This window comes from Mobula birostris, chromosome 22 (assembly GCF_030028105.1).
Source record: "Mobula birostris isolate sMobBir1 chromosome 22, sMobBir1.hap1, whole genome shotgun sequence".
Lineage (NCBI taxonomy): Eukaryota > Metazoa > Chordata > Chondrichthyes > Myliobatiformes > Myliobatidae > Mobula > Mobula birostris.
In genome coordinates, this window is record NC_092391.1 from 19,386,853 (window position 1) to 19,406,024 (window position 19,172).

At 42.7% G+C, this 19,172-nt stretch overlaps 1 protein-coding gene across 4 annotated transcripts in view; it reads left to right on the forward strand.

Moving 5' to 3' along the window:
- Nucleotides 1–19,172, forward strand: part of LOC140186225 (ral guanine nucleotide dissociation stimulator-like) — a 155,614-nt gene that overhangs the window by 97,221 nt on the left and 39,221 nt on the right. For 2 of the 4 annotated variants that reach the window (XM_072240221.1, XM_072240224.1), the window contains exon 1: nt 10,931–11,231. The exons of the other annotated variants lie outside the window; for them this stretch is intronic. In XM_072240221.1, the coding sequence (XP_072096322.1) occupies nt 11,049–11,231 (183 nt within the window). In that variant the 5' untranslated portion in view covers nt 10,931–11,048. Of the gene's footprint in view, nt 1–10,930; nt 11,232–19,172 lie in introns of those variants that run through there. 4 annotated transcript variants of the gene reach the window in all.

Here is a 19,172-nt window from a genome sequence, read left to right on the forward strand (position 1 = left end):
AAAGGATTACTAGTGAACCAGATGAGTATTTATAAAGTTCTGTGCTTTCACAGTTTTAAACTTCTGAGATTACCCTTTTTCTTTTAAAATCAGATCTATTAAATTAATTGGATTAAATTCCCAAGTTGCCATTAGTAGGATTTGAATTTGTGACCCCAGATGAATTGTCCAAACCACCAGACATTAGGTTCATGATTTAACATCGTACACCAACCACCATTGACCTTTGCATGTTGCTTCTTGTCATTAGCTCAATCTGCCACCATTGCTGACTCATCAAGATTATTTTCTAAAACAGTAATTAAGATTGCATTTTCAGAGAGAGGGCTAGTGCCAAGGGTGAACACAATGCCACTTCTCCTTGGGCTTGGATTGAATTCAGTCCAGAAAAAGTTGGGTATAAGAGTCCTGTGTGAAATGAGTTTCAGAAGCCTTAACTCATTAATTGCCAGCCGACAATGGAAAATTGCCCTAAATTTGAAAGTAAGGTCATGCAGTAGTGTTTGCCATTTTGTACTAGTGGCCAAGGCATGTTGTTGGATGAGAGCAGAAGGCTGACACTGAACTGATTACTCCTAATGATGTTGACACTGAATTTATGGAACAGAAATAGCTTTCATTCCCTAATAGAACATAGAACGCTCCAGCACGATATTGTGCCAAACCTCTGATAGATTGACATGGAAGTATTTCAAGAGTTATCATATCACAGGATGGGTGTTTAACAAATTAAACTTTAATTTTTTACTTCATGTAAATCACTCCAGAGCAGAGTTCCCTACCTGGAGTCCATGGACCCCTCAGTTAATGGTAGGTGTCCATGGTATAAAAAAGGTTGGGACCCCTGCTCTAGAGCTTGGGGTTACCTGCTACCTTTTTATTGATCTCAGTGCAACATACACCCACATTTCTGTTGCCCTGCACATTACACATTGCCACCCTTGTCTTGCCTTGCTTATAACATAGTCCCATCATTTTAACCTACAAGGGACATATTTCTGTCTATGTTGGCCACTATGTAATGTGTTGCCACTTCTGTGTTGTCCTGTCTGTAACATTACCCCTCAAATGTTGTCCTTTTGCATTACCATCGTGTTCAAAGTTCAAAGTAAATTTATTATCAAAGTACATATATGTGCACAGATATAAGATTCACGTTCTTACAGGCATACTCAATAAATCCATTAACCATAATAGAATCAATGAAAGACCACACCAACGGGGTGGACAACCAGTGTGCAAAAGACAACAAACTGCAAATACAGAAAGAAAAAAACAGAAATAATAATAATAGTAATAAATAAGTAACAAATATAGAGAACATGAGATGAAGATTCTTTGTAAGTGAGTCCATAGGTTGTGGGAACAGTTCAGTGACTGGGCAAGTGAAATGGAGTGAAATTATCATCTCTGGTTCAAGAGCCTGGTAGTTGAGGGGTAATAACTATTCCTGAAACTGGTGGTGTGAGTCCTGAGGCTCATGTACCACCTTCCTGATGACAGCAATGAGAAGAGAGCATAACCTTGGTGATGGGGTTCCTGATGATGGGTACTGCTTTCCTGCAATAAAGCTCCGTGTCAATGCACTCAATGGTGAGGAGGGCTTTACCCATGATGGACTGGGCGCTATCCACTACTTTTTGCAGCATTTTCCATTCAAGGGTATTGGTGTCTCCATAACAGGCCATGATGCAACCAGTTAATATACTCTCCACCTATACTCTCTATTGAAATTTGTCAAAGTCTTAGAGGTCATGCTGAATCTTCGCAAACTTCTAAGTAGAGGTGCTGCTGTGCTTCGTTCGTAATTGCACTTACATGCTGGGAGGAGGACAGATCCTCTGAAATGGTAACGCTGAGGAATTTAAAATGCTGAAACCCTCCACCTCTGATCCCCCGATGAAGACTGGCCAATGGACCACCGGTTTCCTCCTCCTCGGCAATAATCAGCTTCTTGGTCTTGCTGACATTGAGTGAGATGTTGTAGTTGTGGCACCACTCAGACAGATTTTCAATCCTTCCTGTAAGCTGATTCGTCACCACCTTTGATTCAGCCTAAAGATCAGCAAACTTGAATAAGGCATTGGAATTGTGCTTAGCCGTACAGTCATAAGTGCAAAGCAAGTCGAGCTGACAGTTCTAGGCATGCATTATCCTGTATTTTAGACATTAACACCAGCAGTGGTTTTACCACCACCGGTCTTTACCACCAGTCTCTTATATAACAAACTCCCGCCAATAGGTTTTCCTGATGTTGAATCGTGCCCAATATGTATGATCACTGATTTAGTGGTGTTTTTTAGTTCTAATCTCTTATCATCAAGAATAAAGTAGGGAAGAGATGGCAAGCTGCTATGCTGTCAAATTGTTTATTTTATGGTCACAGACTGTTCGCTGGGAACTAATGCAGACCGAGCTGCCAAAGTCTCTTTCTCTGGTGATTGTTAACAATGTCCAAATGACCTTCTCTGTAATATCAATCAGAACACTTAAAGAGGCTGCAAAGGTGCACAAACTGTTTGTATCAATGTATTACTGTACAGGGAATTACAAATGGAACTTCAGATTTTGAATTAATACCTCTAGGAAAAGTCATTATGAGAATCTTGGCTTTTTCTTGGTATTGCTGATGTATTTCTATTTAATCAGGAAAGTGCATGTGTTCTGCCGTGCATTATCTCAGGATATCAGAAGAGTATTGTTTTAAGTGTAATTACTGCAATAGCAGCAACATGTGATCATTATTGACCATATAGAAGGACTACACCTCCTGCATTATCACACTAATTTAATTCTTTCTTGGGATTTGAACCCTTAAGTGTTGGCCTGGCCTGGGGTGTTGGTGGGGGGGGGGGTTAGGGAAAGGGTTCTGTATTGCTTACTGAGCTATGGTCGATACCCACAGCAGGACTAGGAAGTTCAAAGTAATTTTTTTTATATCAAAGTCTGTATAAGTGACCATTTACAAACTTGAGATTCAATTTCTTGCAGCCATTCACAGTAGAACAAAGAAATGCAATAGAATCAATGAAAAAATTACACACTGACAAACAACCAATGTGCAAGTAAAACAAACTGTGTAAACAAAAAAAACTAACAAATATATAGATAGTACCGGAAGCATGAAATGTACGGTTCATGAAACTGAGTTCATAGGTTGTGTTGGGGTGAGTGAAGTTACCCATGCTGAACTTTTAGCAAGGAATTGCAGTTGGCTTCTAGCTAGTGATCTCCTGCAAGGGTTACTGTACTGTACAGAGATCTATGTGGTCTCTGGCTGGCTTCCCATCTGGCTCAGGAAGGCTATGGCCATTTGTAGCACTTCCCGTAATTTCTCCATGTGATGTTATTGAAGGCATTATTTGTTAAACCTGAGACTGTTCCTGATTCTTCAGTTAGTTGGTTAGGGGAATCTTTGTGTTATTTTTTCTAATCTCTTGGGTTTATGGGAATCCCCTTCCTCTGCTTAGGGGATTCACTCATTGAAAATATCCCTAAAACATAATGCTAAGACTTCCTCCTGAATTGTAAAGTAGTTTATTGGAAAACTACTTAGTCGCGTTTTAGTTTTGCTCAGAATGAACTGAGGGAAATGATGCGTAAGCATCCAATCTTGTTTGTATCTCAAATGTTATATAGGCTTCCTTTGGAACGGCACCAAGTAGCTAGTCTGTGGCCTGCTTGAGACTCAGTCATATGTCTTCATCTCCTTCTATTCTTCACCTTTTTCCCTGGGGATGATTCCTCCCTGATGTGTTGTGTTCTAAGCAGTGCAGCTGATAAAAATGGATCAGCCGTAATGAAATGGCGGAGCAGATTTGCTGGGCCAATGGCCTAATTCTGCTCGTATGTCTTATAGTCTTATGTTGTTGTCACAGCTGTTCCTTCATACCATTTTTATCTTTAATCCAACCCTAATTTTTGAGATTTTTCTCAGCCAGGAAATTCTGAGCTCCTCCTTGTACACTTGTTTTGGAAGATCTCAAACCTGTCAGCTTTTCCCATTTTGAGCAACATTTACAAAACATTGAGAGCATTGCTGTGGAGGATCCATATCTTTTAGTACAGAACATATTTAGTCACCCAGCTGATGTTCAGCATGGCATACAACAGATTGGATTTTCCTGATTCTGAACATATCTCTCTTTGTCTTGGCCTCTTGCCATTTTGCATCCCAGGTAGGTAATAGCTCTCAGGGTATTGTTGTCAAGATTGGTCAGTCTTTCGACTTGTCTTTGATTCGTTGTCATCAACCATGTTTTGCTGGGACACTCTCTCAGCATGATTAACTTTCCTTGTAACTTGTAATAGTTCTTGACAATTATCAATGCCAGTAACTAGCAAAGCATGGTCAATTTTGTTATCTGTCAATACACAGTAACCAGCCAAAACATTGCAAACACTTATAGGTTGCTAATAACCATAACTAGCAAAACATTATAAGTTTCTCTTAGAGATTGTAACCAGATGAGCTGAGCACCAGCACCATCTCTTAGGTGAGTGAATATCAGCATGAGAAACAGGTAAACTACTGCTTCACCCCCTGTAATGAAGGTGCATGAGGAATCTCCTAGTCAACTGTGAAGAGGTGCCGAATACTTGTAACATGTTAGGAAACAATTCAGTCCATTGCCTGTAGTAACTCTGTGTAAGAGAAATCCATCTGGTTCCCTCCTCCCTCTCCTCCATAGCTCCATAAATTATTAACCACTTAATGCAACAATTCAACCTGTCTTCATTACTATCCTGGCTCTAGAGGGGGGAAGAAATGGTTCCTCGTGTCACTTTTGACTCTGTTGACAATAACCTTCATTCTCTGATTCTTGACCCCTCTGCCAATGGAAACAGTTTCTCTCTGTCATGATTACATAAGGCTTTCCTTCCATTGCTGCCACTTACAGCATTTTCTGTTCACTCAGTCGATAGCTGGCCACAGGCCACAGTGATAGCACACTGGTGATTGATGATGTTATGTGCTTGTAATGGAGGAGTGCTGCGGAGTGGTATTAGTCAAACACTTGTTCAAACTCATAGTTCCCCATGGATTAAAACTGATTGTGGCAGCTGTGGTAGGGGGAGGGGCTGGAAGCAGGCCAGTTACTGAGTTAGACCACAGAAGGAAGGTCATCAAGTCCCTGGGCCACTCTATACCCAGCTGACTCTTCAGCATAGTCTTCGCTGATCGGCTCCTCCTCAGGGTGGAGAAAGAGCGAGCGGGACAGAGATCAAAAATAATAAGGTGACCATTTTATATTTTAAACAGCATCGAGAGGGGGTCAAACAAAGTCATCCAGTCAGCATAATTCTGTGTAGGCGTATCAGCCACAGCCATTTGACCCACTGCAACACACTCAGATTTATTGACTAAGCTTCAGATTTTAAGAGGGCAGTTGTTAGCATGGTGGTTCATAGTGAAAAGAGCAGCTCTGCTGTAGAGTGAAGCTGAGTAAAGCGTACTGAAACAAAGTAAACCACATTGAACCCTCATGAGCAGCAGAGCACCGGCCCATACTGAACAGCTGTGAAAAATGATCAACAGTACTGGGAAATTCTGACTTGCGGTGGACACAGACTGTACTAGACCATTGTGAATCAGAGTGGGGGAAAAAAGAATTAAGTAGTTCTGGTCTACAGAAAACCATAGGGACCACACTGAACCATAGTGAAAAATAGTGAATCATCAATACAGCAGCAGTGAAAACGGTGAACAGCAGTAGTTCCATCCAAAGCATCACACACAAAATGCTGGAGGAACTCAGCAGGTCCCTGGACCGATCTGCACCAGCTGAGCTCGACGCCTCGGGCGGAGACCCTTCTCCAGGACTGGAAAGGAAGGGGGGGGGGGAAGAGGCCGGAATAAAAAGGTGAGGGAGGAGGAGGAGATAGCGAGAAGGCAATGGGCGAAGCGAGGTGAGTAGGAAATGCTGGAGAGGTAGGAAGTTAACTGCTAAACTTCACTCACCCCCATCACTGAACTGTTCCCACAATCTGTGGACTCAGTTTCAAGGATTCTACATCTCATCTTCTCAATACTAATTTCATTAATATCTGTCTCTACCCCCCTCCCCCTCCCCGAATGAGTCAGGCAGGATGCAGGTTCTGTTGGAGCTGTTGGTTGATCTTATTTAGTTGGCAGCAAAGGTGTCTCAGCATTCCCAGCTTCTGAAGGGTTATCTCACTGTACATTATTGTTCAGAGCATGTGCATCAAGTGATGACAGGACTGTATTTGTAACTGTGTACTAATAGCCTGCTGATGCTATTTTGACACCAATGAAAAATGACCACTTGAATGAAGTGCTTCAAGTTTTTTCTCCCTCCAACTGATGCTGCTCATCCCATTGAGTTCCTCCGGCAGACTGGGTGTTGTTCCAGATTCCAGCGTCCCTAGTCTCTTACGTATCCAAGAAAGATATTGCTTTCGGCATTGTTGAGTCAAGTGATGTTACCAATTGGGTGTTGCCCTTCCAGTCTGTCCTTTAGTCGTAGCATCACATAGCACTAAAGATTATTTGCCTCTTTCAGCGATGCCTGCTCCTTGAAAGAATTGGTCAAGCTAATTCCAGTTCCCCATCAAGTTCATTATGAATTCTTGATCGAAAATTGCCATTCAATTACTTACGTCACTCTCTCACACCACGCTTCCCAGATAATACACTCTGGCCACTTTATTAGATTCACTAGTACACATCGTTAATGCAAATATCTTATCAGCCAATCATGTGGCAGCAATTCCATGTATTAAAGCATACAGACATGATCATGGGGTTCAGACCAAGCATCAGAATGGGGAAGAAATATGATCTAAGTGACTTTGACTGTAGAAAGATTGTTGATGCCTGACCGAATGATGAGTTATCACAGAAGCTGCTGATCACCTGGGGTTTTCATGCAGTACAGTCTCTAGGGTTTACAGAGAATGGTACAACAAACAAAACAGCCAGTGAGTGGATGAAAACGCATTGTAAATGGGAGCGGTCAGAGGAGAATGGCCAGAATGGTTCAAGCAAACTGGAAGTCGACAGTAACTCAAATAACAGTGGTGTGCAGAAGAGCGTCTCTGAACACACAACGCACCGAACCTTGAGGTGGATGGGCATCCTCAGCTGAAGACCACACCACGTTCCACTCCTGTGCCAAATAGAGTGGCCACTGAGAGCAACTCACCTCATGTAAAACATTTTGGATTTTACCACTTATCTGAGATCATTTTTCTGTGAATACAGACCTTCCTCCTTGTGAAAACAGCCCCAGTGCAAGCTATCCCCGATAAGCCTGAGGTTATCATTTGGCAGGGTCTTACACTGCACACTGCTGCAATTCCCTTCCTGCAGTGTGCTGCTACTGCCAACTGCGACAGAAAACAATGTTAATCATTAAAAAACCTGCTGGACTGATGAGTGAATCTAATTAAGGACAGTCATCGCCAGGCTTCCATCAGAGGGCAGGCCATTTAGTGAACAAGGCAATGAAAAGCTGCCAGGTCTGAATTGGAAACATTCCAGAGCTTCCGATCACATGACTTCAGGGTAGGGCTAAATAGAGGGAGACCATTCTGACGATCTGATATTGTCATAATCTTGCACTTCAGCGTGTGCTGTAGCTGCCAGTCACACTTCTAGCTTGTCAGAATGTCAAAACACTTGGATTCCCACTCATTATTGAGTTTGACAATTCCCTGTGAATCTGGTACACACAGGAGAATTTACATTCTACATAAAAATGCATACATCCTCAATGAGGCTCATGATTATTCAGGGTAAAAAATTGATATCAGTCCCCCACCTTCTCAAAACACACGCCACTGCCATTGGCGATTTGCAGCAGGTCTGGGGAGATCAATCTTACGTTACTGGAGGCTGCAGGGTAATACAGCAAGTTTGAAAATCCTGGCAACACATGAGGGGTTTGTGCTGCACATGTGATTCCTCTGACTTGGTCCTCATGAGAATGGATGCAGGCTCCAACAATTCTAACTGCCTGTTTCACGTCCTTGTGCCCCAGCAGTGATGGGGTTATGAGCAAACCAAGTGTGGAGAGTCTGGCCACACCAACTGATTGAATTTAGAGATAGAGGGAAGGAAAATAAAAGGGAGAAGAATTCTTACAGCACCTTCCCTGGCCCAGGATATTCCAGTACAACTTGGAGAATGTGACAACCAATTAATATACGTGTGGTGACAAACCAGATCTTTCATTTGAAGTCTCAACCAAAGATTAGCACCCCAACAGTGTGGCACTCCCTTGTTATTGCAGTGGAGTGCCAACCGATACCATGAAACTATTCCAGGATTCCTTGGGTTCCTTATCTCCTGTATCTCTTAAAGAAAGCTCAAGGTTCATCTGGTTTATAACACAATGCCTTTTTGGAGAGTTTTCTGGATGCATTTGGCTGATGTGTCTTCAAAGAAAATTTATTATCAAAACACGTTTTCTTGCGGGGCATACTCAGTAATTCTAGGAACCATAACAGAAACAATGAAAGACCCCACCCAACAGGGTGGACAAATAACCAATGTGCAGAAGACAGTAAACCGTGCAAATACAAAAGCAAAAATAGTAACAATAAATAAGCAATAAATATCAAGTGCATGAGATGAAGAGTCCTTGAAAGTGAGTCCATAGGTTGTGGGAACAGTTCAGTGATGGGGCAAGTGAAGTTGAATGGGGTTATCCCACTGGTTCAAGAACCTGATGGTTCCTGAGCCTGGTGGTGTGAGTCCTGAGGCTCCTCTACTACCTTCCTGATGGCAGCAGTGAGAAGAGAACATGGCCTGGGTGGTGGGGGTCCCCGATGCTGAATGCTGCTGTTCTGCGTTGGGGAGGGCTTTACCTGTGATGGACTGGGCCTGTATCCACAACCTTTGGTAGGATTTTCCATTCAAGGGTATTGGTGTTTCCATACCAGGCTGTGATGTAACCTGTCAATATACCCTCCACCAGACATCCATAGAAGTTTGTCAAAGTACTAGATGCTAAGCTGAATCTTCGTAAACTTTAAGGAAGCGGAGGCTTTGTAATTGTACTTAAGTGCCGAGCCGAGAACAGGCCCTCTGAAATGATAACACCGAGGAATTTAAGGTCACTGACCCTCTTCACCTTTGATTCCCCCAACAAGGACTGGCTCATGGGCCTCTGGTCTCCTCCACCTGAAGCCAATAATCAGCTCCTTGGTCTTGCTGATATTGAGTGTTGTGGCACCACTTTTTTTTTCAGATTTTCAATCACCCTGTTAAGAGTTTCAATCTTCATATCAAAAGCACTTTATTGGATGGTATCCTTTTTATCTTTGCTTTGGATAATCAGACTATACAATACTACATGGGCTACACTAGCAACAAATTACCCAGACAAAAAACTTAAAAGTTGCTGGTGAATGCAGCAGGCCAGGCAGCATCTCTAGGAAGGGGTATGGTCGATGTTTCGGGCCGAGACCCTGAAACCCTTTGTCAGGGTCCTGACGAAGGGTCTTGGCCCGAAACGTCAGCTGTACCTCTTCCTTGAGATGCTGCCTGGCCTGCTGCATTCACCAACAACTTTTATGTGTGTGGCTTGAAATTCCAGCATCTGCAGTTTTCCTCGTGTTTGCGAGACAAAAAACTTAATCTAGTCTGTGTCTCTGGATATCCACCATCTGCAGAATCTCGTTTCTTAATTTTAACTGCCACATTATTTAAAGCATCAGAGAAATTTCCTTTGTTTCATGTATTAAATGTCTCCATATCTTCTCTGCTACTTTGATAGATTTGTTTCTTTCTTGAGTTTTTTGTTTATATATTTCTCAGTTCTGGACCTGAAACGTTAATTCTTTCTACAGATGCTGTTTGACCTGCTCAGTTTCTTTTTCCTGGTAGTTTCTGTTTTTATTTCAATTTTCCAGCATCTACATGATGCGTTTCGTTTATTCTTCATTTAAAGTTGGAGCAATGCAGAGCAGAGCTCACATGGCAACATGGTCTCTGCTCTTGGGTTCCTCCTAGAGGCGTGACACTGGCTGGAAGCTTCCTTTAACCCAATCTGTATTTGCGTCGAAGACGCGGGGTGGACTCATTGAGTCACAATGTTTTGCAGCATAGAAACAAGCCCAGAAGCAAATTAGTTTTTATTCCAAAAATATTTCAATAAGTATATTCAGGAAATATATAGCGACCAGTAAATATCCTTTTCAGCAATTGTGTCATCAAAACAGTACATTCTATTACCAAGGCTTTGAACAGCAGATATTTGCAGATCCGTTTCACTGGACCAGTCACTCATTGTCCATCGTCGGCAGCACCTTAAGATTTCATTCGTTTCCTACAAAGGCTCCAGCTGGTGGCCCAAATGTTATCAAGCCTTTGTACTTGTCTGTTTGCAGCATTTAATTGCGATGCGGCACCAGATCATTCGGCCCTGACTGTACTATCTGTTTTTTGTATCTGGCACTGGGACAATTAAAATGCGATCTCACGGGCCAGTTGTATTGCTGGTTTGACTAGTTCTGCAAACTACCTAAATTCTTCTCCCCGCCCCCCCCCCCCCCAGCTGCCCACTAAGATGAGGGGTTCACTGGAAAGTTTCGGAATTTCTTTAGGATATCACGTAGAGCTGTAGTTTGAATTCCACGGCCACTGAAGCTGCGATGGAAACGGAGTCTATGCTTGATTCAACTATTCGTAGCAGCTTATAGAGAATTCATTATGAGTTTTTCAAATGAGAACTTTCCACTTTATTTGAATAGAAAGGCTACTCTACTTTTATTCAATCAACGTTAATTTTCATGTAAATTCTATTGTTAAATGTCTGATCCAATCCAATGTTGAGGAATCCAGTCCACTTTTGGGAGGCTGCAGAACAACGGTGACATCATGGCCTGCCCGAGTGGGCGGGTTCCACTGCTGTGACTGGCTGCCGCGTCCCATTTATGGTTTAGCCGCAGATTGGCATCGTCAGTGAGTGGAGAGAGTGCGGAAGGACCCTCGAGCCGTCGTGTTTACATTCGCCTCAGACACGCGAAGGGGGATGGCGTGTTTCTTGTCATTTTAAAAGGAGACGACACCAGCCTTTCCCATGGTTTACCTAATGTGGCCAGAGTTGCAAAATGACTATGCAGTCAGCGGGCAGAAGATGTTTGACAGTTCGAGGCGTCTGAAGAATATCTGGGATGCCGTGAGGTTGGAAGTGACTGGAGACCCCAGCTCCGTGGTCCTCAGCAGCTTCACACAGCTGGATCCCGATCTCCCACTGACCGAGGTAGGCTGGGTGGTTACTCCCCAGTACTCTTCCCATTAGTCGGTAGTTCAAGGTATTGCTGAGGCAGATGTAAAATCGGGGCAAAAAAGTCCAGAGAAAATACAACGACTTTTATTTGATATAATTATGATCAGGAATTCACTGGAATTGGTCTTGAGAGCGCTGGAAACAATTTCTCAGTGCGTCCAGAAAGGAATTGTTCAGGCATTTGAGAGAAGAATTTATAAGGAAAATCGAAGGAATGGGATTGAGGAGTTTGCTATAACTAAAGTTGTTATAAAATCCACGGGCCGTGTGGCCCCTGCGCCTTAACAGCTCCGTGATCCCAGGAAAACTTTCCACTTGTTAACTCGCGCATTCCAAACCATCCTCGCAGTTGCTATGAAGCTCTAAGTAATTTCTGCAATGTGTTTGTTTATGTAGTGGTATCCTGCTTGTGTCATGAGGTACTGTACTGCTACTTAGCACCATCCAGTCAGATGTTTAACTCTCTTTGCTGTAAACCAGTGTGCATTCGCAGGTGGGGGAAGGAAAGGGGGATTATCAGCCGTGATCTCTGGTTTAGCGGGACGTGTATTTTCCCCCATTGTCGGACTTTGAACGGTTACTGACGAGAAAGTCAGATTTCTGAAGCGTTAACATCTCGAACACAATGAACTCGTAAATCGTACTGGGCAATTGGTTGTAACTAAATCAAATGCTACGTGTAATTATCCAGCTGTCCACTTACTGCATTTTCACAGAGTAATTTAGTTCCGGAGCTCCGCGATTCCTATAGAGAAGATTCTCTTCTTATGAATTGTAGGTTCAATTTTCAGGGATAGTTTGGGATCAATTTAGATATAATGGCTGTTTTCAGTCATGCGTTTTATCCACATAGTTAAATGAGGATTTCTGACACTATAGGCAACTAGTTGAATGAGGGGAGAAAATGTAAGGATGTGGATGACCCATGTTCACATCTAGAGGTGAAATCAGCCACTGGTGTATGGCTACCTTAAGACCAGATGGAACAGTATTAATTTTTAAGACGCGCTGAGTCCCCCAGCAGGAAAATCTAGCTGCACTCTCTGCAGTCTTGGCAGTGGGAGCAGTTGAAATGTAATCCCCTCTGCATTGTCTGTGTGTTTTCTTTTGAAAAACTCAAGGACACTTGAATTAAAAATAAAAATGTGCATGAGGAAGCCGCAATGCACTGGAAATCAGCAGTCTTCAACGATATTGCTAGAGCAGCAGAAACAGTTTCTCTCTTTTCTAAAGATGTCCCTGGTTTTACTAGGAGGAAGGATTGCTTGTCTGCTCTGTGCATTTTGCAGTAATAGTTGCCCCAAATTTGTGGGCTTTTTCTTTACTTTTCCCTTCTGCAGCCTTGAGTAGGAGTGGGTTTTGCCCACACTGCTGTTCATCGAGTGTGTCACTGGGTATTTGAGGCTTGGCACCTCTTCAGCCATGGTGGAGGGGCACAGCAAGGTGCTGCTGCTGGCCTTGGCCAACAAACAGGCACACTTGTTTCTTTTAGCTATTGGTCGAGGGAGCTCAAACCAGGGCATTGGAAGGATTGCAACCTCCACCTAGACTATTAACTGGATGTTCAAACCTGAATCCCTCCTGGTTCAAAATTGTAAAAAGGAGATGAAAGCAAGTTTTGTATTTCATTTACTACCAAAAAAATACCCCAAAGTGCTTCAAAGCTAATGGAGTACTTTGAAGTACACTCACTGTCACGCTCTAAGAAAGAGAGTAAGAGTAGCTAATTTGTGAACTAAAGCTCCCTTAAAGAACAATGGAGCATTTTCTTTCTGGTGTTGCTGGGTGATGGAGAAATCTTCATAGTTGTGAATAGCTTTGGATATCTTGAAAATTGTGTCAATGGCAGTTTTTTTGTATCTACCTGCAAGGAAATCTGTCTTACCGACAAAGGTAGTTGGTTCCATTGGAACTGACAGCCAGAAACTGTGTCCTGACGAAGGGTCTCGGCCTGAAACGTCAACTGTACCTCTTCCTAGAGATGCTGCCTGGCCTGCTGCGTTCACCAGCAACTTTGATGTGTGTTGCTTGAACTATCTCTTGGGTGGTATTGGATCCCATGACCTACAGAACTGTGGAGAACACTTCAGGGAAAGATAATGGAGGAAGGAAGTCTGAAAACATGTAAGAAACAACTGAGTTTGGTAGTGAGGGGTTAATTTTGTCCATATTTTGGGATTGTAGTTGATAGTTATCACTTAACCATTTGCATTGATTTGAAACCTTGTAAATAATTTAGAAGCTCCCCTTCTCCCATTAACTCATAATTATTGCCAAAGGCAAGGAAGCATAGCCAATCACAGACACTGTAAAGGAAATGAATTATCTTGAATTTGTGAATTGACTATTTACCTCTAGCTATCACATTCAATATTGATGAGCTGGAACGGATTATAAATACAATAGCAAGATACTAATGAAAATGTGAAAACAGAAAATGCTGGAAACAGTCAGCAGATTGGGCAGCGTTGGTGGAGAGAAAAACAGAATCTCATCAGATCGAGAACGTTTCGTCAGAATGTGCTTTAAATGAGAAGGAAAGCCAGTAAGGTAAATCAAAAGGAATGACATGAAAAGTGGAATGCAAGAGAAATGATAGGAGCACAAAGTCTAAATTTAGTGTTTGGAGCATGTATATGGAAATAGCCAAATCACTATCATCTGCTCCTGGATAGAAAAATGAGGTGATGGTCTGAAAAGTTGGAACTCAGTGTTGAACCAGTCACAGTTGTATCTATGCTCACTTTTGGTCACTAGGCAAGAGATAAAACACACACTGGCTTCCAACAGGACCGCTGTCTCCAGGAGTCCAAGCACTGAGATAATATAGGCCTATTGCTGTTTCTTGGGAGCGGTTGTGTTTATTGTCAGCCAACGCCCCTAATTCATATTGTCTTAACATTTGCTGATAGGGAGTATTTACTGTATGTAAATTATTTGCTATGCTTCTCTAAATTACAGGACTTCTGGAGTGTAAAGTTCTTTGGTGTATCCAAGGTCATGAAAGATGCTAATAAATACAAATTGTTTTCACATACCATAAATAATATTGAGATGAGGGATGTAAAACTATGCCGTCCAGGTCTCTGCTGGTGAGATCCATTATCAATCTATTGGGCAATTTCCTTACACACTCCATGCCGTGCCCTGAGACAAGCCATGAAGAGCATCCATGCTCTGCCAGTGTGACATCTCCTCACTTCTAAATCTAGCTGTCTTGGCTGAGTAATATTGCTAATTAGAAATTGCATTGCAGAAAGAGCCCTACAGTGCTGGAAGATGGAATGGGCTGTACAATTTCACACTACTGTAGACAAAGGGAAAGGGAAAAGACTTGCCGAGGGCATTATCCATTAGGTTGTTTGTCTGTTAATAAGCCAATAAACTTGAGTTCACACTCATTTGAACAACTCTTTATAATGGGGTGGAGGAAGACCACGGTGTAAGGTTCTTCCGCTACTGACAGGGAGGGGCTGGTTTGGGTGAGGAAGCCCCTCGATTATTGTAGTGGAGTACCACTTCGTGGGGCCACGTGTGCAGCAATAGTGCTATCGGTTTTAGGAAACATAATTGAACTCTATATAATCTATTGTCTAGGAGTATTAAAATGAAAGGGCTTATCCTTGTAATTTATTCTTGTAATTTTTTAAAATTATGAATAAAGTTTAAAAAATGTTTTTTAAAAAGTTCTTTAATGGGATATTTATGGGACTTGCACTCATTTAAGGTTTTGAATGTCTGACTGTGGAGATTAGCATTGATCCCTCTGATCATGGAGAATTTGCATTGCTCCTCCTTGCTCTTTGATCCGTGTAACAACAGCAACTGCTACACTCTGCTCCCCTTTTGTCTGCTGCCACATCAGCTGGAAAGAGAACAAGTGGAATCTTCACAGAAAAGAGGCTCAGCAAATGAACTGCCTCACCTCAACACAACATCTGAAATTGTTGGTTGCAATGGTATAGAGTGTGAAGGCAAGTCACCCATAGTGCAGGGTAGGGTGAGCCTTTAATAGCTTCGGTTCTACTGCTGTCACCTTAGGATATGTAAAGGAGGCTGTGGTCCATTTTGAAATGAATTGTGCTGCCAGGAGGCTGTGTACTTTAATCTGCAGAGACATAATATAATGCGAGCATTTAGGCAGTGAGTTAGGTTGGAGCAATCTAAAATCTGGGTGGGGCAATTTGGGCTTGGTTCTGATTCACAAGCCCACAGAAATGTGTACACAAGGCACCTAGAGACAACACAAATACAAAGCTGTTACTTTCAGATACACATAATACAATTAATCTTGGATGACTTTTGATTAAGGTTATGTGCTTGCTTACCTCATTATCTCAGTCATCTATTCCAGTCCTCCAATAATCTTTTCCAATTCTGGTCTCAGGGAATTATGTCACCGTGTCTGAGGAGGCCATGACTTTAGCAGCTGGGGTCCTGAAAATTTCTGTCCTTAATCACATTATTTTCCTGTTCTTGTGTAAGGGTTTCCTTAAAGCCTACCTCTGTGATCACCTGCCCTCATCACATTGTGTTCGATACTTCTGTGAGGTAGATGAGAAAGGATGATTATTTCTGGACAGTAACGAAGGATGTGCACGTGTACGAGGGTATGACTGATGTGGATTGGTTAAGTGGAGGGAAACTGCTCCCATTAGAGTGATAGAACACTACAGCACAGGCCAGGCTTTTTGGCCTACCTAGTCCATGTCAAACTATGATTCTGCCTAGTCCCATCAACCTTACCTAGACCATACCCCTTCTGTCCCTGTACTTATCCAACCTTCTCTTAAATGTTAAAATTGAACCTACAGCTACCACTTCCACTGGCAGCTCATTCCACATTCTCACCTCCCTCTGAGTGAAGAAGTTCCTCATCTTGTTCTGATTAAACATTTCACCTTTCACCCTTCAACCATGACCTTTGGTTGTAGTCTCACCCTGCCTCTGAGGGGAAAAAAAGCCTGCTTGTATTTACCCTATCTATGCCCCTCATAATTTTGTATACCTCCATCAAATCTCTCATTCTTGTACGCTCCAGGGAATGAAGTCCTAATCTAATTCCCTATAACTCCGGTCCTCAAGTCCTGGCAATGTGCTTGTAAATTTTCTCGATACTCTGTATTTTCTGTACTCTATATTAGTGTACCGTTCGGGGACCAGGCAACACAGAGAGCGCAAGGAAGAACTTTTTACACAGAGGTGGAACTTGTGATCTGCAAAGATGGTGGAAACAGAATTAATCAGGGAACTGATTTAATTGAAAGGCAGTTGAAGGGAAAGAACAAGGAAAAGACCCGGGGGAGTGGGGATAGTGATACTGTTCCCAAAGGGGGCGGCACTGATTCAGTTGCTGAATGGAGCACCGGTATCATAACAGTTCCATTTTCTGTTCTGGGGGGAGTATTAAGATAAAATGTTGTTGTTAAACAATCTCCAATATCATAGATCAGGAATATACAGGCACTGTCATTACTATTATGCACATTCATGGTGGGGGGAAAAAGGCAGATCTGTTCCTCCTAACACTGCAGTATTTATTGATAAATGGGCCACATTGTGGAAGCATTCCTTTCTTTCTCCTATCGTGCCTGTTCCATAGTGACCCAGGACTGCACCCCCAGTGGAGTGAGAATGGATAAAAACTGCAGCCCGTTTGTATTTCTTTCTATGTCGCTGCATTCATTTGAAACCTTCAACTTATTTGCCTGGCCTGTTCTGAGCAAGATAACAATACATTATTGAACAAAATGTGTTGCTGAAATTAGTTTTCATAGACCCAGCATTGTGCAAGGCAGCAATTGTTGGGACTGATGAATGCTGCTAGTCATACAGCCTGAGCAGGGAATATTGTAAGGTCTCTAGCCAGGCATTAACAGTGCAATTATGGCTGTGGCTCTGACTTGAAATAATTTAAGATTGAGCAACGGGAGGGGGTTCTCTGACTCTTCACAGCAATGCAGATGCATTTAGTTCTCAGTAAACGGTGCCCATCTCGAATCAGATGGGGTCAGAGTTACCTTTCAGTCATTTCAGGGTCTGTTGTCTTGAAGGCAGCTGCAAGCATCATATTCTCCTCCTGTCTGCGGGATCCCAGAGCACAAACCCTCCTGCCTGCTGGTTTCCAGTGCATAGACAATCTAGGAAAATGAAGCATGAAGTTTTGACTCGGTGAGCTCACTGAGGGTTTAAAAAGCTCGATTTTGTAAAATCAGCTTTTTATTTTCTCTATCGTTTGGATGTCCTGCTCCAATGGAGGAGTGAAACTAGCATCTGACTTTAACAAGGCCAGGATGAGGTTGGGATACGGTGAATGAAGATTAGAGGTATCCCAGGTCCGCTAACAGTTCAGCCATACCATGTGTGGAATTGAGTTAGACTGATCACCAGGAGCAGTTAGATGGAGAGGGAGGGAAGGTGCTTTAAGAAGTGGGTTCAACACTACCAGGTAAGTGGGTGATCTTGCTGAAGGTCTGGAGTTTGAATTGTGACCTGTCTTTTTGTTTGTGAGGATGGGTTTGTGCATGGCTTTGAGTCTCACCACCAAATAGCCCTTGAAGGTAATCAACTAATGGAAGAGTCTATGTGCTACAGGGCTCTTCACAAATTTATGATGTCTCCAGCACTGTACAAAATTGGTTGAAGTGTTGTATACACATAGCAAGATCCAACATAGCAACATGGTAATCTGCTCTTAATGTAGGAGAGATAAATCATGGGCAGGACTCCCAAGGATGAGCCCTCTGCGCAGCTTCAAAATAGCGACATGGGATCTTTTCCATTAGGTTGAGAGGATGGTTAAGGCTTGGAGGCACTTCCTCCATACAGTGCCAGAATGTCTCCTTTGAGGTGCACACTCAGCTGTCAAAGACAGGAGTGTTACCCACTCTGCCAACGGGTGCCCAAATGAAAACTGTCTCATTATTAATACTGATCAAAATGTACTCCAACAGAACTAAATCATCTTGAGAGACACTAGACAGGAAATAAGAACCAAAATGTATTCAACAATGCACACACATTTGACTGGAGATAAGTGATACTTTAGATTTACTTGGGAGGATTCTTGAGGTGGTTAACAGTTTCAACATACATAGTTTCTGCAAAGTTGTTGATCTGTTTTGTCTGATGAATGTTGGGCAGCTCTTCCGTTCCGAAACTGGCCAGCTTCTTGTAACCAGGTATGCTGAGAATACTCTGGTACCGAAACTCTGTTGTTTCTGTTTATTGTGCATTCCACAAATATTCAGAACTAAGATGATAGTGAACTAAAGCAACATACACAGAATACTGGAGGAACTCAGCCTGTCAGGCAGTATCTATGGAAATGAATAAGCGGTTGACGTTTTGGGCAGAGACCCTTCCTCAGGACTAGAAATGAAGGGGGAAGATGTAAGAGTAAAAAAAGTAGAGGGAGGGGAAGGAGGCTAGCTGAAAGGTGATAGGAAAGGTCAAGGGCTGGAGAAGAAGGAATCTGACAAGGAGAGGAGAGTGGATCATAGGAGAAAGGGAAGAAGGAGGGGACCCCGAGAAGTAACAGACAGGTAAAAGGTCAGAGTGGGGAATAGAGGAAGGAAGAGTGGGGGGGGGATTTTTTTTTTACCAGGAGAAGAAATCAATGTTCATGCCATCAGGTTGGAGACTACCCAGACAGAATATAAGGTGTTGCTCCCCACCCTGAGTGTGGCTTCATCGTGGCACAAGAGGAGGCCATGAACGGACACGTTGGATGTCGGAATGGGAATCAGAAAGCTATTACCATAATGGAATACTTTGGTTCTTTGAATGACTCTTCGAAAAAGAGCCCTATCTCAGCTGTCATAGGCACATATGCGTCAGCAGATGGGTTATCTGGCACACTGCACATGCTCTCATGAACCTGTTCTACTCCCTTTAATTTTTATTCCTAGCCCT